This window comes from Penicillium malachiteum, assembly GCF_028827825.1.
Source record: "Penicillium malachiteum strain IBT 17515 chromosome Unknown utg000001l:1.0-8184562.0:1.0-8186909.0, whole genome shotgun sequence".
Lineage (NCBI taxonomy): Eukaryota > Fungi > Ascomycota > Eurotiomycetes > Eurotiales > Aspergillaceae > Penicillium > Penicillium malachiteum.
The window spans coordinates 3,242,459-3,270,323 of record NW_026643094.1 but is presented as its reverse complement, the minus strand read 5'-3'; the positions used below and the strand labels follow the sequence as shown (position 1 = coordinate 3,270,323).

The 27,865-nt window shown below is 45.9% G+C and overlaps 10 protein-coding genes across 10 annotated transcripts, besides 2 other annotated features; 4 read left to right on the top strand and 6 right to left on the bottom strand.

Moving 5' to 3' along the window:
- Positions 1–1,686: 1,686 nt before the first annotated feature.
- On the bottom strand, positions 1,687–2,031 carry N7483_001234 (uncharacterized protein; the record flags this gene model as incomplete). The annotated part of the gene is made up of 2 exons (XM_057084671.1): positions 1,687–1,953; positions 2,020–2,031. 2 exons carry the CDS (start codon positions 2,029–2,031, stop codon positions 1,687–1,689), a joined length of 279 nt encoding a protein of 92 aa, XP_056950820.1.
- An 11-nt stretch (positions 2,032–2,042) lies between these two features.
- N7483_001233 (uncharacterized protein) lies at positions 2,043–2,344 on the bottom strand (the record flags this gene model as incomplete). Its single annotated transcript, XM_057084670.1, has 2 exons — positions 2,043–2,183; positions 2,246–2,344. 2 exons carry the CDS (start codon positions 2,342–2,344, stop codon positions 2,043–2,045), a joined length of 240 nt encoding a protein of 79 aa, XP_056950819.1.
- A 205-nt stretch (positions 2,345–2,549) lies between these two features.
- Positions 2,550–2,553: a sequence feature (Short protein (N7483_001232, KAJ5736107.1) was converted to a misc_feature.).
- Positions 2,554–2,602: 49 nt separating this feature from the next.
- Positions 2,603–2,673: a sequence feature (Short protein (N7483_001232, KAJ5736107.1) was converted to a misc_feature.).
- A 327-nt stretch (positions 2,674–3,000) lies between these two features.
- Positions 3,001–3,239, bottom strand: N7483_001231 (uncharacterized protein; the record flags this gene model as incomplete). Its single annotated transcript, XM_057084669.1, has 2 exons — positions 3,001–3,141; positions 3,183–3,239. 2 exons carry the CDS (start codon positions 3,237–3,239, stop codon positions 3,001–3,003), a joined length of 198 nt encoding a protein of 65 aa, XP_056950818.1.
- A 380-nt stretch (positions 3,240–3,619) lies between these two features.
- On the top strand, positions 3,620–5,244 carry N7483_001230 (uncharacterized protein; the record flags this gene model as incomplete). The annotated part of the gene is made up of 6 exons (XM_057084668.1): positions 3,620–3,996; positions 4,069–4,383; positions 4,473–4,535; positions 4,607–4,679; positions 4,750–5,124; positions 5,206–5,244. The coding sequence occupies 6 exons, from the start codon at positions 3,620–3,622 to the stop codon at positions 5,242–5,244; spliced, it is 1,242 nt and encodes a 413-aa protein (XP_056950817.1).
- A 9,059-nt stretch (positions 5,245–14,303) lies between these two features.
- Positions 14,304–15,372, top strand: N7483_001229 (Rab family GTPase; the record flags this gene model as incomplete). The annotated part of the gene is made up of 3 exons (XM_057084667.1): positions 14,304–14,387; positions 14,453–14,516; positions 14,741–15,372. The coding sequence occupies 3 exons, from the start codon at positions 14,304–14,306 to the stop codon at positions 15,370–15,372; spliced, it is 780 nt and encodes a 259-aa protein (XP_056950816.1).
- Positions 15,373–15,926: 554 nt separating this feature from the next.
- On the top strand, positions 15,927–16,963 carry N7483_001228 (40S ribosomal protein eS7; the record flags this gene model as incomplete). The annotated part of the gene is made up of 3 exons (XM_057084666.1): positions 15,927–16,082; positions 16,398–16,480; positions 16,600–16,963. 3 exons carry the CDS (start codon positions 15,927–15,929, stop codon positions 16,961–16,963), a joined length of 603 nt encoding a protein of 200 aa, XP_056950815.1.
- A 703-nt stretch (positions 16,964–17,666) lies between these two features.
- Positions 17,667–19,617, bottom strand: N7483_001227 (putative dynactin Arp1 p62 subunit RO2; the record flags this gene model as incomplete). The annotated part of the gene is made up of 2 exons (XM_057084665.1): positions 17,667–19,182; positions 19,238–19,617. The coding sequence occupies 2 exons, from the start codon at positions 19,615–19,617 to the stop codon at positions 17,667–17,669; spliced, it is 1,896 nt and encodes a 631-aa protein (XP_056950814.1).
- Positions 19,618–20,233: 616 nt separating this feature from the next.
- Positions 20,234–21,375, top strand: N7483_001226 (uncharacterized protein; the record flags this gene model as incomplete). Its single annotated transcript, XM_057084664.1, has 2 exons — positions 20,234–20,443; positions 20,533–21,375. The coding sequence occupies 2 exons, from the start codon at positions 20,234–20,236 to the stop codon at positions 21,373–21,375; spliced, it is 1,053 nt and encodes a 350-aa protein (XP_056950813.1).
- A 211-nt stretch (positions 21,376–21,586) lies between these two features.
- Positions 21,587–22,266, bottom strand: N7483_001225 (actin-related protein 2/3 complex subunit 5 family protein; the record flags this gene model as incomplete). Its single annotated transcript, XM_057084663.1, has 2 exons — positions 21,587–21,809; positions 21,908–22,266. 2 exons carry the CDS (start codon positions 22,264–22,266, stop codon positions 21,587–21,589), a joined length of 582 nt encoding a protein of 193 aa, XP_056950812.1.
- Positions 22,267–24,023: 1,757 nt separating this feature from the next.
- Positions 24,024–26,716, bottom strand: N7483_001224 (putative glutaminase; the record flags this gene model as incomplete). Its single annotated transcript, XM_057084662.1, has 6 exons — positions 24,024–24,662; positions 24,718–24,848; positions 24,905–25,913; positions 25,970–26,089; positions 26,148–26,379; positions 26,445–26,716. 6 exons carry the CDS (start codon positions 26,714–26,716, stop codon positions 24,024–24,026), a joined length of 2,403 nt encoding a protein of 800 aa, XP_056950811.1.
- Positions 26,717–27,865: the final 1,149 nt, after the last annotated feature.

Genomic DNA, 27,865 nt, shown 5'->3' with positions numbered 1-27,865 from the left:
GGGTCATATATGTCGTTAGGTTATAAAGTCCTACGGATTACGGGCACGGAGTTTGTATAGAAGAGAAAAAAAAATTGAGATTGAACCAGGAACAATACAAGATTGGTCCAGACTGATATTATATTCGGGCCGACTCACAGGATTAATCTGGCTTTCACCTCCAGGGCTCGCAAGCTCCTCTGTTCTTGGTTTAGTGTGGATGGATATAGTGGATTCTGAACCACTCGGGATACCTCGTTAAATCCGATCCGACACTCCCGGGCGGCTAATTCAAGGTCTTTTCAGTGGCAACTTGGTATGGCAGTTCAATATTTCATTTCACACATCTAAAGAAAATTCTAAAGATCAAATGGGATACTGGGATGTGTTTGGACTATATGCAGTAGATCGGGTTCTGACATGGGTAGGTCACACCGCTAGTACTTATACTGATATTCTAAATTCGCCGAGAAGAATTGGAATCCGAGCCTTGCAATTGAGGGGCTCGTTATTTCTTATGTATTTGTAATATATTCTGAAATGCATGTGATAGCAGGGACCTTCTTTGACAGGTATCGAGGCCCATATTTCTTTAAGACAGTGGGTCATTCCCATCAATGCTGCCGATGACTCTTAAACTTGAACTTATGATGCCATTGTCTCTTAGTTCATAGGAGATTTATGCATCTTCCTCTGATAATCAATGCTAACAGCATTCTGATAACGCTGAAGTGCATTGCAAAGTTCAAGTTGCTGACAACACTGTGAAGTGTGACATCAGTCTCTCCCAAAATCGACTCCATACCTCCCCTGAACTCCAGAGGATCATTTAACTCCCCAGTATCTACAACCCAAATCAGCAAACGGAAACCAAGTTGCATAGAGAACTCATTCATGGTTCTCCAGAGCTGTGAGATAATGAAAAAGACCAAGATTGGTCCAGATTCAGACTGTGCTTACTCTCATGATTCGAATAATTAATCTCCTCGATCCAACAATATTATGACGCATCTACAGCTCTCAGTGTCTATTTTGAATCTTCTCTTTAGAATACGCTCCCCTTGAACAGCAGATTATGCCACATGATACCACGCAAATTCCGTTTTAACGAGCACCATACCGAATGGCGTCGTCGTGTCTTCATATATCCAGCAGTCGAACCCAGCTCAAGGCGCGAACGATCAAAAAGCCGTTCGGAAACTCTGTCAGTTGTCCGTGATGGTGAAATGAATACATGTATCCGTGGTGAAGAGGTTATCAAATGCCTTGGTCTACAATGAGCGTGGATGTGCTCCTGCTTTATCCGGAATCATCAAGTCCGACACGTTGAGAACACGAACGCACAGTTTCGGTGCTCGCTCTCGTATGAGTACCACAGTTGCAGTGAATTTGAACACAAGTGCCAATACATACGGGCACAATGTCGGTATCAAGGCCATCATCTGTACAACAACACCGCCCCGCGTGACAATGGTTCTCGGCTTCCTCTGGCGTGGGGTAAATATTTGAATGGGAGTCGCTGCTTCAAGCCCACTATCAGGTTAATATGATTTGACAATCTCAAGCAACGATGCACGGTTGCTAGAAATTTATTGGCCTCCGGGGGTAAGTATACACGACCTCTACGACATCCTGCATCGGACTGTGCCGCTTGGGGTCTTCAACCTTTGAACTATCCATAGCCTTGGATCAGTATTAGGATCAGTATTAAAGTGCGAGACGGAGGCTGACCATTATGATGAATTTGGCGTGATGTATCATCATCTTGTGATACCAAGAAAACTCTCCAAATATCCACATGTGACCTGACAAGGTGTATCCTTGTATGAAACCCTGACACATGTGCTCACTTGGCACCTCAATGACACGTCCTCCACACATTTGACAATGATCCCATTGGGAAATTTTATCCGTCACCTTGAATACTGCATCAAGGTTATTACGCTCCAGTTCATTCAGTGAAGTAGCCTTGCGCTATTTGGGGTTTGAACAAATGATTGATTGGTGGGTTTGCGTGCTGCCTTCATGGCACTTTCTTACGATTGCCGTCATTTGTGAAAAGCTCAATGGGGTTGTAGTCTAAGCCACTTCTGCATGATGTCTAGCTCGTCTTTATCAGAGTTCACCTTGATCAATGGGATTTGATGCGAATGAAATGAACCTTCGCTGAAATGCCCACGACAGATTTTACACCCTGGATAACCCTAAAAAAGACTCAGTGACTCAAATTGTATGAAGAAATGACACAACTGGAGAATAAGTCTACCTCGGGCATTCTCGGGATCAGAATCGGCCAGCGCCACTTCAGAATCGGGGTTTCGGCACGCATAGCTGTCTGAATCCTTGGATGTCTCTCACAGTCCATGTTATAGAACAGTGGAAATTTGTATCAATGTCATCCATGTCCTCCACGAACCGAACTTGGTACCCATATCCACTGAACAAGGCCAGGGATCTTGATGATCTATAATGCGAAGGGGTTGCACTCACTAAGCTTGATTCCGTTGATATGAAGGCTCAACAGTACAGTTCCAGATTCCTGGGTTGATGTATACGATCGCATGCATGATCTACCTAGATGCCGGTTAGCATTTTGTCGCCCAACATGGCTGGTGATACTTACACTGTTATTGGGCCAGACTCAGCCTCTCCATATCCCATCTTGCAGGTCACAATAAGATTGGGATGATCCATGACTGCACCGAATGAAACAGCAAAAGTGCATCCCAATTTTCACCCTCGTGAATTGGACACGGAGTCTCAGCATTGATGTGACTAAGAAAGGGAAAATGTCAGGCTATCGTAAATTCAACTCCAGTCTCCGCCTCGCTCATATTTGCAGTCATACTGAACGTGGAGATAAGATTGTGAAGATCTTGCACGTCTTTAGGACTCTGGGGTTAGATTTTTTTTCAATGATCTTTCTAGCCATAACGCGGCTAGGATCCCTGTCGCTTGTCCTGGGCCGACCATGTAAAGCATATAGAGGTCAATCGCTTTCATATTCGAATTATTCAAATGTTAGTGAATGCTTGAAAATTTCATGAACGTCCACACATGTGACAATCGAGATCTGTTGAGGTAGTACATACAAGCTGCAATGTAAGACGCGGCTCTGCGAAAGTTGAGTAACGCATGGCACGCTTTTTGATCCAATAATATCTAAGACAGAGTAACATCATGATTCAACTTCTCAAAATAACCTGAAAGATATGATGGCATTCGTTGTGGATTCGGCCGATCAAGACTTCGCCTGGCATTGCGGCGTCGGGTTCGTCAGGTTAAGTGTGAGATAATAGGCAGGGATTGACGACATCTAGATTCAAGTTTGAGCGAAAGTGAATGAATACAAAAGAATAATTACAAGAAACATACAAACCACTTTCAAAAGCCAGGCTTAAATTCAAGTTCAACATTCAAGTTTTAAGCGATCTAATAGATTGCCAATTCACGGATCATGCCATGGATGCATTCAAGTTGGGTATATTATCCGGGTTCTCCCATCAGCGACGTCACAACTCTGATACCACTTTGACATCACCTCCATCTCTCCAACTCCACAAACTAGCCATTCATACAGACGCAGGTGACCTGATTCCAAAAGAAACATACACAAGGAATATCTATTTTCCTCGCAGTCATGGTAAAATACATTCTTGCCGTGAACGCCGGCTCATCTTCGGTTAAAGTCACATTCTATACATACGAAAACCCACCAAAAGCCATCGCAGATGCCCAAGTCTCAGGAATCACAGCACCACCACCTGCTCTAAAGTACCAGCGCGGAGCTGTCAAGATCAAAGAGAAGCTGGAGGAAAAGCTGGACACACCCCAGGATGCATTCAAGTACATCCTCAAGCGCTGCTTCGATGACCCCGAGCTCTCGGAGGTTGCCAGTGATGCTGATCTCGCGTATATCTGTCACCGAGTAGTTCATGGTGGTGATTATATGGACTCGGTTAAGATTACTGATGAAACTTTGCACCATCTTGAAGCCTTGGAGGATCTTGCTCCACTGTACGTGATTTTAGACGTGAAGTTCCGGGCTATGCAAGCCAACGTAGGAGCTATTACTGATGCGAAATATAGGCATAATTTTTCTGCGCTTGAAATCATTCGGCTTTGTAGGAAAGAACTTCCTAGTGTACCGAGTATCACTTTCTTTGACTCGGCCTTCCACCAGACTATGCCGCTTCACGTGAAGACTTATCCTATAAATCAGAGGATTGCACAAGCAAACGGGTTACGGAAGTATGGATTTCATGGAATCAGTTACTCGTTTATTTTACGCTCTGTTGCTCATTTCCTGGGTAAACCGGCTGAGCAGACTAATCTTATTGCGATGCATATTGGGAGTGGAGCTTCGATATGTGCTATCAAAGATGGGAAATCGATTGATACTTCGTGAGTACCTCTAGTCTGAGGGCGGACTGTAGCAGTACGCTGCTGTTTTTATATATTCCTACGGAATTCCACTAACTATTGTCTTATAGGATGGGTTTGACACCACTTGCCGGATTACCTGGTGCAACAAGAAGCGGCTCTATCGATCCATCGTGAGCTCCTTTCCCCATAAGTGAACCTCCAGCTAGTAGAAACATCATGCTAATTAACCTCGTGATACTAGCTTAGTCTTCCATTATACTAACGAAGCGGGGAAACTGAGCCCCGCAAGTACGACAGAGATGCATATTAGCACAGTAAGACCAAGCTACTCTATTATTCACATGAGCGAGCGAATACGATCTAACTCGTGTACCCACTTAATAGGCAGAAGAGATCCTCAACAAGCAATCTGGGTGGAAAGCTTTGACAGGTACCACCGATTTTGCGGAGATTGCAGTGGAGAACCCACCAACAGAAGCGCACAAGCTTGCATTCGAGATTCTAGTAGATCGGATACTGGGCTACATTGGTAGTTACTACGTAAAGCTGAACGGACAAGTCGACGCCCTTGTCTTTGCTGGGGGCATTGGAGAGAAGAGTGCACTTTTACGCCGTACCTTGACTGAGAAGTGTCGGAGTCTAGGCGTGGCGATCGATCCGGAAGCTAATGAGGAGGGACCTGGTGATGAGACGGTCAAAGATGTCTCCCAGGTCACCGGCAAGGGGCCTCGGGTAGTAATTTGCCAGACCAATGAACAGGTGAGATATAAAGAAAATCTATTTTGAATATTTTATTTGTTGCATTGAGATTTGTTTGCTAATTGACTTCATTCGCTGCAGTTTGAAATGGCGTACCACACTGTTTGTTCTCGGGGCTGAGGGGAGTCACTCCGTAAATGATGTGGCAACTCTGGAATGTAAATGATTAAATGATTTATTCCAAATTAAATGTGACAGGTTGACGATATGATGACATCTTAACGGATGGAGAAAGTTCTCGATTCAGTTCACCCCGTATTGTTTATGGATAGGTATCCTGTACCTTTCTTTTCTTTTCTTTTTTTGTCATTCTTATTCTGAAGGAAGGGGAGAGAGAAGACAGGTCCCTGCATTCCAATGCAGTGCTTTGAGTCTAATCTACTGAAGATCGAGACGAATCCGTGAATCCGGTTCATTGGGTGGCACTGGCACCGAGGAATGAATATGATGCATCGAATGAACCTGGTGGTCGGATTCGACAGCTTGCATCGGATTTCCCGTTCCGCGAGACATCCCCAAGGTTGATCCTCTAGTGTAATGCAAGAAGCGGGAAGGGGCGCAATCTTCAATCTTAGCATCGCGATCGGGGAGAATGGGGACGATCTGTAAGAGTCTGGATCGAGACGAGATAGATGAAGGAATCCTAAGGCGCTAATACGGTTTTAAGTCGTGATCTACAAGAAATAAGGTACAAACTTTTTTGGGGATCTGAATAGAAATGGAGCTCGTGAGACAGATAGGTACGAACATTGAATATAGTAGAATAGTAGTTCTGCTTACTCCGTAGTATGTACTTTAGGGATGGGATTCCATATCGAGGTTTCTCCGTACTTCGTTCTCCGTATTTCCCACCATGTATCTTCTCAAACCCACTAGTGAAATTGGTCTTGATCGCTTCTGCATGGAGTAGTGATCGATCGGTGAAATCCAAAGAGAGAGAGAGAGGTTAGGTCATAGCGGTCTGCAAGATAATTGTAACTGTAAGTTGCAGTGCAAGTTATGCTGCTCATGAATGTACTCCATATGTACTCCGTACTCCGTTCTCCGCCCTCTCTGTACGCCGCATATGTAGCGAAGCGAGTGTCAACCTGCAGCCCAAGTGCCATGTACGACGCCGATCCGATGAACCCAGGGGTGTTCCAACCTCCCAAAAACCCGCGTCGGAGGCGCACATTTGAAAAGCTGATTTTCTCCACTGGTGGACATTAATGTGGATGGAAACATCAACCGTCAATCAATGAGTGGCTGCGGAAAGACGGGAATGTGAAGCCGGCCGCTAGGAATGTTCCAGTGGGTCACTGCAAGTGTGTTCGATTGATCTGAAAATCTGATTTCTGAAATGGAATACTATTACAGTATGTCCCTCCTGCGTCACGATCTCACTGGGGAAAAAAGCATCTCGAGTCAGGGGCGATAGACCCGGTAGGGGGGAAAAGGAGGCGATCCAAACCCGACACGATGGATGTTGGGGCCGTGGAGTCGATCGTCATCTTTTTGATTTTCATCCCATTTTTAATTTGAGTATTTTTTTTTCTCCTGGCACCTGCGAGTTAATTTGAGTCGGGTCAAGGGCAATCCCTAGATATCCACATTCTTTCTGGATGCTTTCCGGGTGGTTGAAGATTATCACGGAAGTCGCCGCAGGTTTCCGACGATCTTACTAGTAGTGAGAACTTGAAAGTGATAGAGAGAAATGTTTGAATTTGAATATTTTAGCAAGAACTTGAACTTGAAAATGATGCAAGTTTTGTTTATTTTGATTAATCAAATTATGTTGAATCCAGTTGAATCCAGATGGATTCAACGGGATCCCAAAAAAGAGAATGATTGCGTACTTTGGTTATTTCTTTTACACACAACCTGGGAAGATGTCTAGACTCGAGTCCATTATTTCTTTTTCGACTCAGAAAAAAAATGAAGAAAAATGCATCGTGGATCATTGGACTCGGGGATCCAAATTGTCGGGTAACTGCAGTCAACTTTTTCCCATTATAACTTATAAATTATAAGTTTTGTTGCGGAGTACGGAGTACGGCGGAATACCATACCTTAGATAAACACGTTCCAGAAGCTTTCTGTTTGTGGGTTCTCAATTTTTTTGATTTCTTTATTTTCTTTTTACCTCTTTGGGTAGAGAGAGGATCGACCGGCTTCACTTCCGCGAAGCCCTAGTGATGTTGGGGAATTTGACCTTGCACTATCGAATTAATTACAATGACCTACCTGATAATCTACATGATAATCTACGAGGTATGGAGTGTACTCCATATTTGCATCTAGAACATTCAATGAAATTCATTAGACTTGAAGCACTTAAGTCCAGTATGTACATATGCACATGCGTTCTAGAGCATATCCCCAAAAAGTGGGCATAGGTGTCATCAAAAATGGATTACGCCACAAGTAGAAACTCCGCAGTCAAGCAGATCAAAATGTTGTCAAGTGGACCAAATACCAATGAAAATGAATTCTCTAACGGCCGCCACAATTGTCTACTTTTTGGGATATGCAACTTGACATATCGAGATCGAACAAAGAAACGGTGTACCATGTACCGAGTCTTGACCTTGACCACCCCCTGCTTGTATCAAGCTGTAAGGCGGTTAACCAAGTCCAAGTTATGGGGCTTTCCCACCCCCTGATCCCTGAAAGCGCCACTATGCATGTGCGTAATGTTGTGACCGGCGATATACCGATCGGAGTATTTCCATAGGGCGCTCGGAGTAATGTACGGAGTACGGAAAATTGGGATCACTCTATCTATACTTCTTGATTTTACTTTCAAGTTACTTTTTTTCACCTATTTGATTAAGAGTCACGGTACGGAGTACACGAGACTACGTAACAGATCCTCCCGAAAAGAGCCCAAGTAGTTCATGCCAGTTAAACCTTGTTCCGAGACTAATGCATCGAGCCGAAGTCTGGAGACGCGTTTTTCTCAGGAACCCGCTGTGGCAAGCCTGTGACTGGATCAGCGTCACGGTTGAGGGCCTTGGATCGAAGCCGTTATACCCTAATCGAAAACCCTGAAAGAGGAAAGAAAAAAAATAATCCGAAAAAATAATAATAAATGAAAAAAGAAAGGGGGATTAATCAACAAAAATCTAGATTGAAAATCCTTCAAATACTAGTAGTATTCATCGGGGAGCACGGAGAAAATATTCCCGACATTTATCCTTGGGGACCCAGTAACTAAAGTAAATAGAGCGTCCACAAAGTTCTGGAAGACATCAATCCCAACCTTCTCTTCTTTCTCCCGTTTCTAGCGTTATTCTAGCTGTAATAGAAACGGGGTCTTCCCGAGCCTGTTGATGGGGAAATAACTTGCCGGATCCACCAAAGAGAACATTTTGAAAGAAAAAGGAAGCTGGTCAACTCCGTTCTCTCCACTTTCAGGACTCCGTTCAGTATCCATAATTTTCTCTTTCAGTCTGAAATTGTGGATGAAAATCAGAAAAACCCCGAGTTCATTTCCCGATCGGATCAGTCTACTGCAACGTAAATACTATGAGGCCCATATTTGGGGCCATATTGGGAGGGTTTTCTACCGCGTGCGACCCACTGAGGATCATCGCCAATTCCCATCTTGGAGCCTGAGCACCACGAATAAGGATGCGTTCTGGACGAAGGTGGCTTGAAGAGGCGGCATTCACATTAGCAACTGTTAGATAGAACAGAAAGGACACCTATGTTATGTCAACATTGGTCACTAGTAAGCGCTTTTCATTGACTGCTTCGCCACAACTGGAGCACTTGAGATATACTAGGAAGTTTCACTTGCCGTGTCATTTTTTTCTTTTCTTCTTTCTTCGATCTCGCTAACGGCTTCGGACTACAATTCCGCGGTAGATCTTTAGGCCCGATTGAAATGGGTGATTTAATTCCGACAAGCCACTAGGGTACAGCATATAAATAGTTCTAGACTTGGATGGAGTTGAGCTGTGATCTATTCATCCAGAACCCTTATTACACATGTGTATGGACGAATGAGTCGCCTAGGATAGGCTGAAACAAGGTGACGAACTAATTGACGCGGAAGGGGGTGGGAAATAGGAATAAGACGTGACCAAGACCTATAATTTCCACTACGGGATCATGAAGTCACCATACGCGGATTACCATCGAGGAGCTTCTATGGAGTCATTTAGAAGGGCTCCAGAGTGGCGAGGTAGAAAATAACAGCTGACGCATGGGATTTGAAGCCAGCTATGTAATAGGGGAAGCTCAGCGGATATGGGGGTGGGTCCCCTTAACTGTTTTCTGCACCAGGGAATCCAAAAAATTCCTATGGAGAACAATTACCATACCGCGATGTGGGCGATGTGGGCGATGGACCCAAGTCCCCGGGGAGACTAGAAAGGCTAGAAGGTGAAAAGAATGTTCATACGTAACCGAGGAGTGGGTTTATTCGAGCTTCTGATTTGACTATGAGAAATCGACGCGCCGTAACGAGTTTTCGGGGCTTCGTAGCGCGCCCCGTCCCACCCCCTATGATGGGTCTGTTGTTTTTTTCATCCCAACAGGAACGAATTATCTCGATCTGTGTTGGTTAAAAAAAAAATCACTACGTAGATAGAGAAAAATCCATTCAAAAAAAAACAAATACCTATCATGAGACGACCGGGCGATATTGGGCGCGAAACCAAAACTTCGGAAAGCAAAAAGAAAGGTGATAAACCGAATGACTGGCTTTGTTTGAATCGTGATTGTAACAGATTGTAACAGATTGCGGGACAAGATAAAGCGATTGGTCGATTAAGATTCCCGAGACTTACTCCGTAGTTATCACTAGAATGAGGCTATTGGTTTGAGATTTCCCCGAGTAATAAGACAAGTTGAACCTATAACCTTAGGACTTATAACTATTTATTACCTAGTAGTGATAGTTTAAGATGAATGTCTGAACTTGATCACACCAAGTGCTTTTAATGTGAAATGACACTTATTTAAGTTCAAATATTGACTCCCCCCTAGGTAATAGTTACCTACCTAGATAGAGAACATTTGAATACAGCTATGAAACATTGTCCTTCGGTACCTAGGCATCATATGTCAGAGTCTACCCAAGGACCCCTGGGATTGAGCATTTGAATGGTTGAAGCGGGTTAGTTCCCAAGTTTCCGAACTGATCTAGTACTAAGATAGTTAGAAAATGATCCATCTGTCCGATGGAGCTCGAACCACGCGAGAACATTTGAAGAAAGAGAGTCTCCAGATGTCCCAGAGGTCCCATGTCCAACTCGAAGCTGTCTTATTTCGGATGGATCCGTTTTTTCCCTTCTGTTCCTGCGGCTGTTTCCTCCCCTACTCCACTTATGCAAAAGGCTCCCCGAGGATTTGGTTCCTAGCTATTTTTCATTATTTCCTGGGTCATCCTTTTCCCCCTAAGTGGATGGAAGGAATGAGAGCTCTCATCGGGGGAATCAGAATCATATGCATGGTACTTGTGTGATTAGGTATGGGAGTAAGGTACGATTGAAATTATGATATAGATAAAAAATCTACCCGTATATCAAGCCCCGAAAAAAAAAGAAAACAAGTGTGGCTGGGGTGATGATGTATCGATAGAACCTTGGAAATTGTGATGAATCATGGGGTTTTGATTGATAGCACCTGGGCAGAAAAGGACAAAAAAAAGCAGGCTTAGATCGTCCTGGTACTCCGTATGTATTTTGTACCGAGTACCAGAACGTTATAAGAACGCAGGAAAGGGGGTTGCGTTCCTGTTCCCCGGACAAGGGGACGGGAGAGCCGCTCGGTGCTAAACAAAGAAAAATATGGAGCCTATGAGCTTGTGATTTGCAAAATAAAAATATTTATTTAGTAATTTTGGGATTTTGGGATTTTCTTTTTTAGGTATTTTCTATTGATCATTTTTGGTATTTTTTTTTCTTCTCTAATTATTCTACTCCTTGTAATTTCGATTTATTGCTTTTCATCTTTTATTTTATTTTATTTCTTTTCTAAGGCGCTTTTTTTTTCCCTTTTATTTTATTTTGATTTATTATTATTATTTTCATCTTTTAATTTATCCTTTTCTCATACGTCTTTTCTGGAATTGCATTTTGGATTTTCTGATTTAATATTTTTTTTTATAATACTAATAATAAAAAAAAAAGAAAAAAAAAGAGAAGATCGTCCTACACACTCTTTCACTGATATCCTATATCTACGCAATCACTCCCTCCCCTAAAGTTGAAATTTATTTATTCTCGAACTTCCTTAAGGGACCAAACATCATTATCTTGGACATACCCATCCATAAACGCCTCCCCCTACTTCAAAGTCCCTGTCCTCCCTTGCGATACTTAGTTTTTTTTTCAACCCGGATCTACCGGACCACCCTTCCGCGGCACTTCTCCTTCCAAGGGCCCCCCTAGCTATCCCTTCTGGCCGTTTTTCTTGGTTCAGATCGCGATTTTATGAACTTGATTCTGCAGCCACCCTCGCGCTTATCATTTTGAATCTCCTGGCCAAATCCGACTTTACGATCTTCCCGTGGTACAAACCCATAAAAAGCAACGAGCGACGACCTGTCGAGCCTCTTGTCCAACAACTTACAACCTATTACTCTTATTTGTTGGGGTTTCTGTGTCGTCACATTCCTGCCCTACAATCTGCTGTTGCCCGCATCGTCCTAGTGGTCACCTTTAAAAAGGATCAACCTTTCCGATCTCGACCGCATTACACATCCATCATTGCCGCCTACCCTTGTCTAGAACCTAGTCGTCCGTCTTTTTCTTTTTTCTTTTTTCGGGGGTGGGATAGGGAGTTCGTTTGCCTGGTTGTTCGAAGCTCCGGCCGAAAACGACTATATAAGATCCGTTCGTGGTCATTTTTGGTAAGTTCTTCATCTCATTCCTCATTTCAAGTTGCAAAGTCGCATTCAGATTTCTATCTACTTGCAACTACCATACTTTGCAAAATCCACCTTTTTCACCTTCAATCTTGACCTAACAATGATTGCCTCCGCAGACCTTAATATGATTCTTCGGGACCTGTCGGCCTTCAACATGGGACGCGGTGCTTACGATACTACTGGTGTGAAGAAGCCTGGTGCTCCTCCTCCACCTCCCAAATAAATTCGCAAATTGATTTGGGATTGTTATTTCATTGCGCGGTATTTTGGGAATTTTATTTTATTGTTGCCTGGCACTATCTGCTAGCAATTGACGCTTCTACGCCTTGGAGTTGGCACTCTTTTTTGGTGAGTCCCGAAACCGAACGCCTTATTTTGGGCACCAACTGAACAATAACTAACTTCGGTACTAGACAACTGTAACACTATTCATTTTGGATTTTATGGTGTTCCTGTTCTTTTTTTCCTTTCGGTCATATCCTTGCAACTTTTCGCCACCGGATTTGCGCGACCAACTTTATACCCTTTTAATTATTCTTTCGCATCGGTTTCGGATTCCCCTCAGCGTCGACGCTCTATTATTTCTTGATTTTCGACTTTCTATTCGAGTCATGCACGCTTTGAACCTCATCTCGGAACCCGCTCTTCTATCCGCCACCTTATCTTTTACACCTTCTACCGACGACATGACTTCCCCGGGGTTACCTTTTCCTTGATCTCTCAAAAGTTGTTTCATGTGTTTTTTGTTTTCCTATCTCTCTTATGTGGTTCTCTGCTTTTTTGATTTGTTTCTTTTCGACGGCGTTTTGGTATAGACGGGTCGGATTTTGTTGCATGGGATGCATGGGTTGATACCAGAAGAACCTAGACCTTCGACCACACGGTCAATAGCACGTTTTTGCTGATATTCTATTTTTGGAATCATTTTCTTTTTGACTATATCGGGAATTTGTATTTAGATTTCTATGTCAACTTGACAGCTTTGATGTGTGTATCATAACCTCCGCGCGCGCGAAATGTAAAAGCGCCTATCGGCTTTTTCTATCTTAGCTCCCGGTCCCCTCAGTCTAGCCCACGGTCCAATCCATACTTCAAGACAAATCGTAAAAAAGATCTTCTACTGTTTGACAGATGCCAAATGTCGTGTCCCTCGGGTTTGGCAGATGCAGGCCGAATTGTGTCGATGCGTCGGGCAGATTTGCTTGGGGACTACCGAGTCCAGGAACCGCCGGCCTGATTTTGGATGTGCGCTTTGTTCAATGCATCGGCAGAGACATCCCGACCAGTCGCCGCTACCCGACATCATCTTGCATATACCCGTTGGGCACTAGCCTGGCCCAGGAACGAGGTTTCGTGTTCACGAGTTATCGGAGAATCTTGTTCTACAACTGCCAGATGCATTCTCTGCAGTCATGGTGGGCATTTTCTGGTCAAGTCCTTAGCTACTCCAGATAATTCGTACCGTGATCACTTACAGGCTCAGATCCTTTTGGGCCCAATGAAGGATGAGTAGTGCATACTTGGTACCTTCAAGTTGATCATAATTTTTTTTTAGGGAACGGGGTACAAGGTTTCTTCCCAAGGTTGACAGCAAGCTTCTCGTCGACCGTACTTGCAAAAGTACCATTCCTCCGCTGGTAACTCTTATCTCCGAATAGTTAAGTTTAATTCGGTGCTTCATTCTTCTAGAATGCATTCTGTGGTTCAAATGCCCTTTTCTGGAAGCCTGAGTGAGTTCATTGTTGTTCCTGATATTGATCTTAGCTCTTTCCACTCCTTAAGACACATGTTACTAAGAACCGGGAATCACATCGCCCCACCTTGGATAAAACTTCATTGACTCAAATTAAGCTTACAGTCAGATCAATTTGCAGATAATCCCTGTGATCGTCATATACTTTCCAAAGGTTCCAAGGTTCTACGCATTGGTATATGCACCCTGCTCTATATGGCTATACGGGGATACCACGTGACTTCGGAGTATGGTGTTTGCGCTAAGCCATATTTGGGAAGTGCATCATCATTGACCTCCGCCTTAACAAGTGATATCCTCATCTCTCTCAGATTACCGGTGCGTTTTGCGACATCTCCCCGAGATCCTCCCTGAATTCTGATTCAGCCCTTAAGAGAATCACATATCCTTCAATCTATCCCTGTCTTACATTCCCGGCAGCTGACCTAAAGACGAGGTTTCAGCTGAATATCGCCAGCTCAGCCTTCTGCCTGATCGCCGATTGTTTGACAGGCGTTGCTTCCTGCACGACGGCCTAACTGATTCTATCGTTCCCGTTCCCTGTGTTCTCCGAATTCTCTTACAGCCATGTCCGAATCAGCCGGTGCAAATGGTCCCAAGCCTAGCAGCAGCGTCAAGCTTGTCCTGCTGGGAGAGGCGGCCGTAGGAAAGGTACAAATCGTCCTTGCCACGTTACACAGGGAGCCAATCACTAATCAGATGATTCCGCTACATAGTCTTCCCTTGTACTTCGGTTTGTCAACAATGATTTCCAGGAGAACAAAGAGCCAACAATCGGCGGTAAGCAGGCCTCCATTCCTCAGCCCTTCTCCCCAAAGATCAGCAAAGGATGAAACAGACCCCAGACGGGGATCTTCCATTATGTACGGGATTACGTCCCATTCAAATGGGGCCTTGCATGGTGTTACATGTTACATCTGGGGCAAACCATTCAAATGACCCAGCAACTCATCTTTAACCCTCGAGACTTGACCTCGTGCAAATGTGCTAACGTCATAATCCAGCTGCTTTCCTCACACAGAAATGCGCCCTTCCTACACGTACAATCAAATTCGAGATCTGGGATACCGCAGGTCAAGAACGCTTCGCCTCACTCGCCCCAATGTACTACCGCAACGCCCAAGCTGCCCTCGTGGTCTACGATGTTACCAAACCCTCTTCGCTGACCAAGGCAAAACACTGGGTGGCTGAGCTTCAGCGCCAGGCTAGCCCCGGTATTGTCATTGCCCTTGTCGGTAACAAGCTGGACTTAACCAATGACGGTGGTGACACATCTGCTGCTCCCGAGACCGAGTCTGAGTCGGCTGGACCCGACGGTGATGAGGCAACTGGTGAAGAGGGTGAGGAACAGGATGCGACACCGGGTGATGCTCGAAAGGTTTCTACACGTGAGGCGAGTGGTTATGCTGATGAAGAGGGTCTATTGTTCTTCGAGACCAGTGCAAAGACCGGGACGAATGTAGTAGATGTCTTTACAGCCATCGCTAATGCTATTCCTGAGAGTAGTTTGAAGACTGGCCGGGGTGCCGCTGGTGCTGGTGGACAGAATACTCTTGGTGGTCGCTCTGGAGATGACTCTCGAGTCAATCTGGGTGATCGAAATGCTGCCACAGCTAAAGAAGGCTGTGCTTGTTAATGTGTTCCCTGGCCTTGCCCTGTTTTTCGATTCCATGTCTCCTTGCAAACTTTTTCTTCATGTGTGTAGGCGTGTGTCCTTTTTCACCATACCTTTTTGACGCCTTTATTTCGTTTCTTCCTGCCTTTTCTCCAAGATCATTCGTGTTTGTTTCAACACTAGAGGCATGAATGGATGTCTCTATTGTACATCTAGTATACCACCTGGTCTTTTTTTTCTTCATCTTCTTTCTCAGTGAATGATACAGTTCTTGCCTAGAATGTATAGACCATGACACTCTTGAATAGACTCTTAATAGTATACTCTTGTTAAATAAAAAAAAAATATTAAAATCAATATGGAACGAGTAGCCAATCAGAAGCAGCCGAGGGCAGGGTAGTCACGGGACCACCAATCCCCTAAGGGGGAAACGCACTAACCCCAAATAGGAACGGGCGCACCCTAAGCGAATATGCCGATCCCACAGCAAATTCCCATTTGGCTTCTTGATGCGAGAACACCTCCCCTCCGCCGACATCTCAACCAGCACAACCCGCAGCACCCCGTTGCTCAAAATGGCCGCTGTCAACAAGATTGCCCTCAACTCGCCCTCCCGGCAGAGCCCCTCCGAGCTCGAGACCGCCATCGCCGGCGCTCTGTTCGACCTCGAGAGCAACACACAGGACCTGAAGGCCACCCTTCGTCCTCTGCAGTTCACCTCTGCCCGCGAGGTAAGAAATGCGCCTTCGCCTTCGCCCAACAGAAACCATTGGAATTGCGTCGACGGATTGTTATTTGTGTGAAAGAGGTGGATTTGATTTGTGGATACTATGGGAATGTGTCGAATTGCCTCTCAATTCTTTCTACAACACTCGACAAGGCATTATCGACATGGATGGAATTTTCAACGATCATGGATAATATGGACACACACCGACAACACAAAACTTCGTCGACGCTGATTTCTGTGGAGATCTGGAATTTTTAATTTTTGTTGTGCGCGTGCGGCACATTGGACAACCCAGTATTCTAACATGCTATATTAGGTTGAGGTCGGCCACGGCAAGAAGGCTATTGTCATCTTCGTCCCTGTCCCTCTCCTCCAGGGATTCCACAAGATCCAGCAGCGGTAAGACTCCGATTGAAATCCGACATCGAATAACCACCATCTACGACACGCGGAGGGCTACCATGTTCTCCGTGGGTGGAATTTCTTATCAGAACTCAAAACTAACGAAATCCCATCAGCCTGACCCGTGAGCTGGAGAAGAAGTTCTCTGACCGCCACGTCCTCTTCGTTGCTCAGCGCCGCATCCTGCCCCGCCCCAAGCGCTCCGTCAACTCTCGCTCCAACCAGACCCAGAAGCGTCCCCGTTCCCGCACTCTGACCGCCGTCCACGACTCCATCCTCACCGACCTGGTCTACCCCGTTGAGATCGTCGGCAAGCGCATCCGCACCAAGGAGGACGGCTCCAAGACCCTCAAGGTCGTTCTGGACGAGAAGGAGCGTGGTGGTGTTGACCACCGCCTCGATGCTTACGGCGAGGTCTACCGCCGTTTGACCGGCCGCAACGTTGTGTTCGAGTTCCCCCAGAGCGGCGCTGAGTACTAAGCTTGCTTTGCTTCTGTGTTGTTATGAAAGGGAGGGAAAGGAAACGGAAAGGATGTCGGTGTATGGGATTACTTGTTTCTAGGTCTTGAAACTCAACTAGATTCAAGGAAAGCATGACAGGGTGAAAAGACCAAAAAATGCATTCACGGGTTTTTCTTTGATTTATGTGCCCCCCTTCTTCCATTTGACTTGGTGCATGGTTTCGCTCTCGGGATTTCCCTCAAAAGTGCTGTTTCTTTTCCTTTTTTTTGTTCTTAATGAATTGAGGCCTTTTGAGGGGACCAGAGGGTAAGCCGACGGAGCTAAGTTTTCCATCCGGACCCGTGTTTTCTTCTTTAATGAGGATGGGATGGGATATGTGATAACTATTCCAATTGAGCATTTCCGAATTTCAATTCGTGTCGTAGGTCTAGTTGCTCTGCTCTACCTCCAGGGCTATCATATGGGTGACACGGGGAGGCTGCATGCCTTCCCTATCTAAGATCTAGACTATATTCGCCCTAGGCTGTTATAGTTAGTAGTAACCTTATGCGCTGGGGCACCTCCCCGCATTATACAATCTGAGTAGCCCCATCCTCAACTCCTTCTCAACAGTCATTTTGAAAGAACCGATTGTACCAAAATGGCTTGATATGCTATGTATAAAGGCTAAATACAGGGTATGAACAAAGGAAAACAACATCTCTATGAGGAACCTGCACACTTAAAAGGAATCCTGAATCCTTCCAACACCCAGTACCATCCAGTAAGCCAATTCCCTCGCAACCAGATCATCAGGCTTCGAAGCCTTACCCACATTCTGCTGCTCAAGCTGTGCCTCCGCATCCCACTCCATATGCACAAAGACCGGAATCTCCAGTACATCCTCATCCTGGTTTGAACCATTCACCACACCCTCATCCCCCTCATTACCTCCAACAGTAGAAGTCTCAGCCTCGGAACCAGGCAATGTCCCCGGAATAACTTCTAGTACAACGGTTGTCCAGTTTCGACCCTTATCCCAAACTTTACCTGCCTCGGGCACTTTCTCATGAGCTCGTAGACTCGTCATCCGCGAATCACCCGTAACAGGAGCCGAAGCACCCTGCAACGCCTCATCCCATACATCGCTGTTTGCGCCAATATCGAACTGAGGACAAAGCACGGTGACTCTGCTCGCGACACGACCTGGTGTTACAGAGGGCGTAGCGAGCGTGATGCGAACAGGATCGAACATGTGATTCTTTAGTGTGAGTAACACATGAACTGGTCTTAGTGGAGGCAAGGCATTAAGATCTTGAGGCGGTGGTGGAGGAGCAGTCATGGAAGCAGGCAGAGCAAGTGGACGGAGAGTCGGGAGGGGGATGTAACTAAGTGCAATGAGACGAATACGGAACCGTGTAGACTGGGGCTTCGTCTCTGGTTTCACGAGAATATGCTTGCAGGATTTGCAGCGCTTGGATCGCTTGGTACGGAGGAGTGCTGGTAGTGGGAGGAGCTCGTCGACGAAACGCACATCTGGGGATTGTTGCGAGCGTTGCTCGATTGATGCGACGCTGTCCCAGCCGCCATCTGCAGAAGCGAGTCGCTGAATTATGGCACTTTCTTCGGTTTCGGATGCGATGCGTAGACCCTCGCTTGCGGTAAGCGCCTCTCGCATTACTGGTGGCTTTGATTTGGTTTTCTTGTTACCGCCGTAGAGTCCGCTTAGGCGAGATGAGGAGGCGTAGAGAGACATGAGCCGGTTCAGAGCGCCTGGTGATGAGAACCCGAAGTCTGAGCCTAGAGGGTCGCTGGGAGAAGTCGATGTCTCTGAGATTTGGGTACGATAGAAGGACTTCAAGGCTGCGAAGCGAGCATCTGTGTTTGAAGGACCAGTCTCCGATGGTTCCTCCTTTGATGCGGGTGTATCTTCGCCTCCCTCTTTAGGAGCAGGCTGTCCATCCGCAATAGAAGTCAAAGTCGACAAAGGAGATTTCAAATCCCCAAAGGCGCGAGAGCCTTGTCTTGATCGGGTATCAAATGCAGGTGCTGCCGTGGCATCGGTCATCTTTTGCAGTTGGTTGCGAATATTGGTTGGTTTGTCAAACTTGATGCCGATGTCGAGCGTCGTCCACATGCAGTAGCCGCAAGACAATACCCACGGACCTTGTTGAGTACCATTGCCTGTCACGTTTTCAAGGGTGCTGACAGCCAATGGAGATGTACAGACAGGGCAATTGAAGCAGTTGCGACCACATCTGATGAAATATTGTTAGCAAGAGGGTCATTGCAGTCGTGGTGGTCGAGTCATACCGATTTCCATCACTTTTCACCATGCTACTTGGTGTCTCAAATAGACAGCTCGGACAATACCAGCTTACAATTTCCTCTGTTATGCATCGAGAGCACTTGATCTGGTGACAATCCTCACAATACAGCAGCTGCTCCGGTGGGTATAGTGAGAAATTGGACCTTGGGGATCTGGGATTGAATGTCTGTTCTTCATCCTCATCCTGTGCCGTTTGAATCTCCTCCTTCTTAGTTTTCTCCGAGTCTTCTGGCTGGGAAGTCTCCGGTCGTTCTGGGGTCGGTTTTCGCGGGGACTCCCTGGACCTCCGCTTCCTTTCCGGGTCAGGGACCCGGGTATCGGCACAGGGGCACGAGATATAGGTGTATGGAAATGGGCGCGACATTGTGTTATGGTCTGCGAGTAGAAAGATATGTACGATCGGGTAATGCGTTTCAGAGACAAGGTGGTTCGTTAGGTCAATTCATGCTTCGCGTTAAAGGAGTCGAGACAGTGATCTGGAGAGGATAGATTGCGACGCATAGAATGACAGCTTAAGATTCAGTGCTGCCCAAGGTACTGTTAGGATCAGTACATGTTCGTCAAGTATCGGACTCCATATGGATGATTGTCCCGCGCGCCATTTCGTCGCGGGGGTAAGGAGTTCCTTTGATGCGCGAGCACATACCGTGAAAACGTAGCCCAAAGTAGGTGCAAGTATGTTATTAACTTGCTGTGCAGTATGTCGAAATGGAAGTCCCGGTCATATGACTCGTATTTTGCGGGGTGGATTCCTGCAATGGCGGACTCAAGAAAATGCAAGTGTCGCGGAGATTGAGCTGCGGAGTTGGGCTATCAACAATCGACGTCAGAACAAAATTTAGAGGTTTCTCCACCTTCAACTTTCCACTCCTTTAACACCACCGCTACCACAGAACATATAAGATGGACTAGGATTCTTGGTCTTGATATTACTGCTCAAAAATACTCGAAATCCAGCTATAATGATATCCCCTCACATTATGCGCCCCGGCCTTCCGCGACGATGTCTGTTCGCAGCATCAAGCGTCCGATCCTACGCTAGTCAAACACCAGGCAACCCCATGCTTGAGATATTCAATCGCAAGACAAAGCATTTACAGAAGGACCGAGCTGCGCGGAACGTTGAGGAGAGCCGAAAAGTCGATTACTTGAAAGATGAGGTGGCAATGCGCTTATGCGAACGGTTGCTGGTAAGGATGTCTGTGCGGATCGAAGCTAGGAAAGCTATAAAGGCTCAGCAAACAGTGACTAACTCGCAATTACATTCGTGGTTGCTTAGGACATCAAGCGTGATTTTCCAAATGTCCTTGATCTTGGCGCAAACAGCTGCAACATTGCGCGGATGTTGACGACACCCTACATCGACGAAGGGACACCCGAGGGTATAATTACACCACCCCTGTCATCAAAAATCTCCAAACTCACATGCGCGGATACATCACGAGCGTTACTTCACCGAGATGAGGATATGGACTTCAATAAGGAGATCGACATCCACCGCGACGTGATTCCGGACTTGGAGACATTGCCATACCAGCCAAACACATTCGATGCAGTACTGTCCTCGCTATCAATTCACTGGATCAATGATCTGCCAGGACTGCTTAACCAAGTGAACACTATACTCAAGCCGGATGCTCCTTTTATTTGTGCTATGTTTGGCGGTGACACCCTGTTCGAGCTTCGGGGATCGATGCAGCTTGCTGATCTCGAACGACGCGGTGGTGTGAGTCCCCATGTGTCTCCACTTGCAGATGTGAAGGATGTTGGAAGTTTGTTGAACCGCGCTGGTTTCAAGATGCTTACGGTGGATGTTGAGGATATCGTGGTGGAGTTCCCGGATACATTTGCTCTCATGCAAGATCTCCAGGCTATGGGTGAAAGCAATGCTATTATGCACCGTGAGGCTGGTCCCATCTCCCGGGATGTCTTGTTGGCTAATGAGGCTATCTACCGTACCTTGCATATGGATGAGGATGCTCCCGGTATCCCTGCTACTTTCCGAATGATCTATATGATTGGCTGGAAAGAGGGTAAGAACCAACCGCAGCCATTGCAGCGCGGTAGTGGTGATGTCAATCTCAAAGATATCCTTGGAGGAGGTGATTTTTCAAAGCCTTGAGATCTCACAGCATATAGTGTACAAGGGGGAAAAAGTCAGGCCGAGGGTGGATTCCAACATAATGTTTTAGTAAACCAATGTAAAACAGTCACGCTGAAAGCTCCATGAAAGACAGAAATGAAAAAGAGAAAAGGAAATTGTATGGAATGCAATCAAGCCTCTACAAGGGAATAGCAAAATGAAAACACAAAAGTCGACTCGGTGATTTCACTCAAACCGTCCGGCGGTCCGTCATAACTCGGACAATTGAACCAGTCCCTGTCAATTCCACCAACTTCTCATGCCAGTTGAGCAAAACGCTCATCTGCTGACCACCACCGCCCTCTCCAACATTTCGGGCCTGAACCTGGGAGAATCCGGTCTCCTGCGGCGAAACGGTCTTTCGTGGGGGTTGAGCACCATTGCTAGGAGCAGGCGCAGACATACCCTTGTACCTGTATAAAGTTAGCTCTTCATCCTCAATCCCATCGTGGTGTTCCGAAAACGTGAATAGGATGCGTAATGAATGGAATCCCATCAGTCCAAAACATACAGGTACTTCATCAAACAATCCGCCCGTTCAGCCCCACCATCAGAACCACAGACACCCTCCAGCACGCGAGTCATCTCAGCCTGTCGAATACCCTGCAGCACCTCAATCACAGTTGCGAGGTGTACCTCCTTGGCGCGGTCGTCGCCGCCCAGCGGCGCAGTGTCTAGAACGTGGCGGAGAGCACCCTCGGTATCACCGCCGCGCAGCAGCTGGCGCACCTGGGTTGCGACGTTTGCGGCATCAGTGGAGGTTTCAGGTTGAGGGAGGGTGGCAGGAAGGAGGGTTTCCATAGGAAAGTTGGCCGACGACTCGGGGTCGAGCTGGTCGATGTTGATGGTGCGGTAGTTGATTTGCGACATTGTGGCGGTGGTTCTCGTGGTTTGATTCTTTTTATTATATCGGGGAAGACTTGAGGACTGAAGGAGATGATTAAATTGTGGGTAGTCCCAATGGCGAGGGAATGCAAGCGCGAGGTTGAACTGGAGTGTTGAGTTGAAGCGTTGCCTGGGTATATCGGGCGGTGGAAAGCGGGGGAGGTTCGGCGGGTTTGGGGCGGTGCTAGTTATTGGTCAAGGAAGGAGAGAACAGTATTTATTAGAACAAACTTGAAGCTCTAGTGAGATGAATTGGTTATATAGCTTCAAAGAGACAAATAGAAATTGAGGTTGAAAGCCTGGGAGTAATTGGAAAAACCACGTAAGCATTGACAAATTGCCTTTTTTGGCGAAGTTGGAGGCCACAATGTAACTTAACTACGTAATATCCTCGAGCATACATATGATCAATATTTTAATTTGAAATGGATTCAAGTTATTTGAATGATATTGATACTATGCAGTTCACACGCTCCACGATTTTTCTCTTTTATGTAGGTCTTAGCCAGCACCGAATTTCGATCAAAAAGATATCAACTCGAGGGTTGTCCACACTACATAGTATACCAGTTGACCTTGGCTCAGAACAGGATCACCAGGAGAATTATCTTATACTATAAGCAGCTGAATTGATTATTTGTAACAACCCCTGACATGCATCGTGGAGACTCGGAGTTCGTGACTTCCAGTTTGTTCTCTAATATTTTATGCGCATCATTGGTGTTGATAAAACGGAACCCCTGGGTTTTTATAGCAAAAGGTTTAATGTGTTAACGCTTAGGTCTCCAGGCTATTAAGTCACAAAAAGAAATGAGCAAGAAATATGATCACACCAGGGATCGAACCAAGAAAATTGAAAACCAGGAGCATCGGAGTGCGAGAATGAGATGCTGCGATTTTGCGAATAGCCTCACTTGATACATCCATCACCACCACATAATCCCTGATATCTCACCCATTCTTGATTATTTTCGATTTCTGAAAAGACAGAAAGAAAGAGCGAGCCTGAAAGTATTTTATATAAAAATATCAAAAATTTAAAAAAAAAATAATTGCCCGCGGCCGAAGCCGCTGCCCCAACCACCCCCTGGTTACAACTCAGCCATTTTAGGGACCCAGACCATCCCGTCCAATACCTCCGTCCTCGTCGAGTAGAGTCGGAGACCGTTATTCCATTAGGCCAACAGGGCTGACTTGTTACTATTCTCCCCCTCGACTAAACTATATGGGATCTCTCGCTTCACCAGCCCTATTAAGTTAATGAGAGACTCAGACAGCACAACAACACAATCACATCTACATGTGCATGCCAACACTGTAATTAAATTACAGCAACAATCAGTTGATCACCAGTTCCATCTTTGATTGACAGGCTGCCCAGGTGAAGTTTTGATTATGACTAAAGTTTGGGGACCTGATGTCTTCCTACTCTTTAGGCCGTGCTTTGAATTATGTACGGCCTTTCCTAGTTTTAACCTGCTACACTAGTCCTCAAGTGCTGGGTCTTATTATGTACTGGCTAGCTGACCTCTAGTAAAATTGACTGTCTCTTCACCCCTCTAAGCGAGCAACATATTGATTCCGGAAAGCTGTACATTTCATGAGCCTACACAATAGTCCCTGGAGTACACAGATACAGAATGCATGACTAGTCCGATATATCATCGGCGTTATTTCAAGCTACCATGAACACCCTCTTGTCACTCTCTGTACCCATAAAAACCAGAAGACTCGCAGCTTCTCTACAGCTCCGCATCTGCACCGTGATGCTGCTTCCAAGTAGTAGCAAGTTCGGCCGCTGCAGTCTCAGCATTGATCGACCAAGTCTTCATAGTCTCGTCATCCACCTCATCCAAGAACGATAATCCGGTCATAGCTCGACCCCCACATGCACGCTCTAGAGCCAAGAACGCGAAATGGCCTCCAATAACAGGCCGAGCAAAGAAGTGAGGACCAGGGAAGTTGCCATCTCCCTCTGTCTGATGAAGATCCGTGAACGGACGATCCGTAACAGTCTCGTTGATCCAACGGGCAACAGATTCCAAAATCTCGGAGCGAACAGGCTTTGAAGCTACTGCCATTGAGAAGAACTCCCAGTCGGTCTTCGTGTACAAGTGTCGACTGTCAAGAGGGAGTCCATATTTCTGTCGAACGTAGTGGTACCACAGTGACTGCTTCTGGTAAATGTGGCGAGGGACAAAACCAGATGATTTGCTCGATGGATCGTCAGTTCCGTCCAAGTGGAAGCAAAGCTGGGCGTCTGCGTAGAGATTGTATATCGTGGTCCAAGAACCGTACCAGTCGTAGGCTACCTTCGCATGTGTGCCGTCGCGAGACATCCCGAGTTCTTCCCACTTGGCAATGTATTTATCGGCGATACCCTACGTGACAATGTTAGCAACCTTAGGCTGTAAGTATAGGAATATTCATGCATACCTTGAAGTGTGACGCATCAGATTTGTGTCCAGTGAGCTCAGCAAGCTTGCTCATCGCGTTAATACCAACGATGCCCTTCAAGGCGAGATTGGTTTGCAGCGCTAGCCAGCCTGCAAAGTCGTCGGTAGAAACTATATCTATGCGTTAGTTTCACTCTGGGGATTCTGGATGTGTGATGGGTACATACGCTGATTGGCAGGCTCCAAGGAAAATTCCACCAGATACCCAGTCCATTGCTTCCAAAGAGTGTAACTTCTCTCGACCCATCTCTCGGCAAGCTTCTTACCCTCGCGGCCACCGCCCCATTTACCATCCTGGTGCGCAATACCAGAAAGTACCTGGAGGTCGTTCAGAGGGAAAATACCGGCGTCTTCGGTATCGTAGCCCGAAGAGGTGTAGCCTTGGGTAGACCACATGGACGCAGCCTCAGACGCCTCCTCGTATTGAAGCGAGTTTGCAATCGCGAGACCCATGATCAGGATGTTACCGCACTCTTCCACAGGCATGTACTCATCTCTGCCATCCGGATGACCGGTAGCATTAGGGAAGTGTGCACCCAAGTCATGCATAGCATAGCTGTTAGGGTATTGACCACTCAACATATGTTCGATTAATGGCTCCAAAAGGTATGCCAACCAGCGCGGGTTGGTGTATAAGAAGAAAGGGAATGCCGGGAAGATGACATCAATGGTTTGGAAATTTCCATTAGATGAAATCTCCTTCAAGAATAGGATGGGATTATCCGGTGTGCCAGAGAAAGTGGTAGCACCCATGACTTGTCGCGCGCTGAGAGCAACAATTTCAACGTAGTCATCAGCACCAGATAGATATGCATCATCGGCCACTTGCTGGGAATAGTTAGCTGCTAGGGAGCCAGCTGCAGCGTGATCATTATAATGGAAACTTAGTAGCTCCTCGGTAGTTGGGAACCAGGACTCCCAAAGGGGTCGCATGAGAGTCAATCCGCGAGCTGATGCATATTGAACAACGGGGATTTGAATCAGAGCGATCGTAAATGTGACGCTATCAAATGTCTGCTTCGATGACCGACCGAGACTGAATGACTTGGAAAAGGCAAAGACGGGGGAGCGGTCCCGAATGGCTCGGAAGTCCTTATCATTCTCGTTCCCTAGTACACCATTGCTGGCGAATCTTTGTCGTACTTGTCCGGCCTCTCCAGACTCGTAGTTGGTATTCTATGGAAATCGTTAAAATAGATCTAAGATTATCAGTATGGAATTTTTCAACTTACGGTCGGGCCAGTGAAATGAAGGGTGCCCCATTCAGCACGATCGCGAATCTCAGATAGCAACAGCTCATTCTCTCTCCCGGATCTGCCATCTCTGAAGACTAGGCTTCTTTTTCTTGGTGCCTTCGACATTTACAGTGTCCCATTCCCAATTAATTCTCGACTCGGTATCTCCACTCACCCAGCGTCCATCAATATCTATGTAGATATTCACGTCTACATCGCCCTTTACATCTACCGTGATGTAGGAAGCCGGAATGGACTGCCGCAGAGTCGATGTCGGCGTGATGGGAGACAGGAAAGAAACTGTAATATCGAGAGGTAGAGAGGCTTCGGTTTCAATACGGTAGGTTAAGTTGGTAGTGGAAGCGTCATAGTTATGTCCGAGATACTCAGGGTATTCTACTTTATAGCTGCAGTCAACTCAGAATTTAGTACATTTGAAGGATTTTGTCTCCGGGGCTGTTCATTTTCTTACTTCTTCTTTGATTGCAGGGAATCTTGAGGTTTGCCCACCAGGGGATAAACCGAACCCTGACTTGGGACCTGGGCCATCACTGAGAGGCCTACTTCCTCTCCGGTATAGAACATCGGCCATTTGGACCAAGGTGTGTCCCGGGCATTTCCCAGCCATGTGCTGAGGTATGGGTTCCGAACAATCAACGGCAGTACCGGAGGAGTAAGGGAGGATGCCGTCGTCACGACCGCCTGACTGAGGGCAGCAGCCACAAGGGCAAGTGACAACTGCATCGTGGCTGCTTAAGGAATGACAAGATAGGTACAGGAAAGATAATATCCTTGTGTGTGTGACCAGAGATGAAACCACTCAAGGGGTGCAGGAATGTAAAATGCGGGGAAAGGAACCTTGGTCACACAGGTGAGATCGACTTGGTCCGAACTCAGCCTCACTTCAGGGCTACTTTGAGACTGGGATGAATCTTCTATTGCTGGATTTTCTTCTTCTTTTATTGTAGATAGTATTGATTCTCGTTCTTTTAGTGACTGGGAGTATATGTAACTTGGAGTTATCATAAGTTCAATTTGTAGTACAACTTGAAATGAGATGAATGTTCTCCGATGATGTCATGCCATGCGGAGATACCATAAAGGGATAAGTATATGTAGTCTTGACTTCAATAGATCCATGGACGTATACATATGTACCTGGGCATAATAAAGATCATTTTGAATTAATTGAAACATATATCTTGCTATCGTGAAAATATTAGGTGCAACATTTGAACCAGTTGACCTCGGAAGTTTGAAGATCTATATCCGAGTTCATCTGGGCATATCCTTGATGATACTACTAGTAGTACTTCAGTATTTTGAATATCTAAGGATCAAATATTGAGACAAATGGATTTGATTCATAGTTCTCATACTATTTGCATATTAATACCTTATTCAAGTGTTTGAATTATTCAGGTTTGACAATCATGATGCGAGCCAGTGTCAGGTACGAGTTACATACTAGTACTAGTCGACTGAATATAGAATTGAGCTGGAACTTGCCAGTGGTACATATCAACACTTTTAATCGCTAATAGTATGGACCAGTTTTGCTTAATTATAAACTAAATTACAACCAACCTATTGGCATCATTAATTAGTACCAGTTGACTACTATTGTTGTTGTTTTCGTTCTTTGAAAAAATCAAATCAAGTGGCGCAAGTTTTGAAGCGTGTCCCGCTAGTTTCAGTGTCGCGTGTGGGCGCCGCGACGTGTACTCCGTACTTGCATAACACTTGCATGCTACGGTATTTTGAGGGTCACGCGATTATTAAAGCATTTAAGCGAGTACCCGTGAGCATACATGTACGGAGTACACATGCTCTGATCAGATACCTCAAAAAGAATAGAATCTGAACCAATTGTGGTACTCTATCCTGGTTATA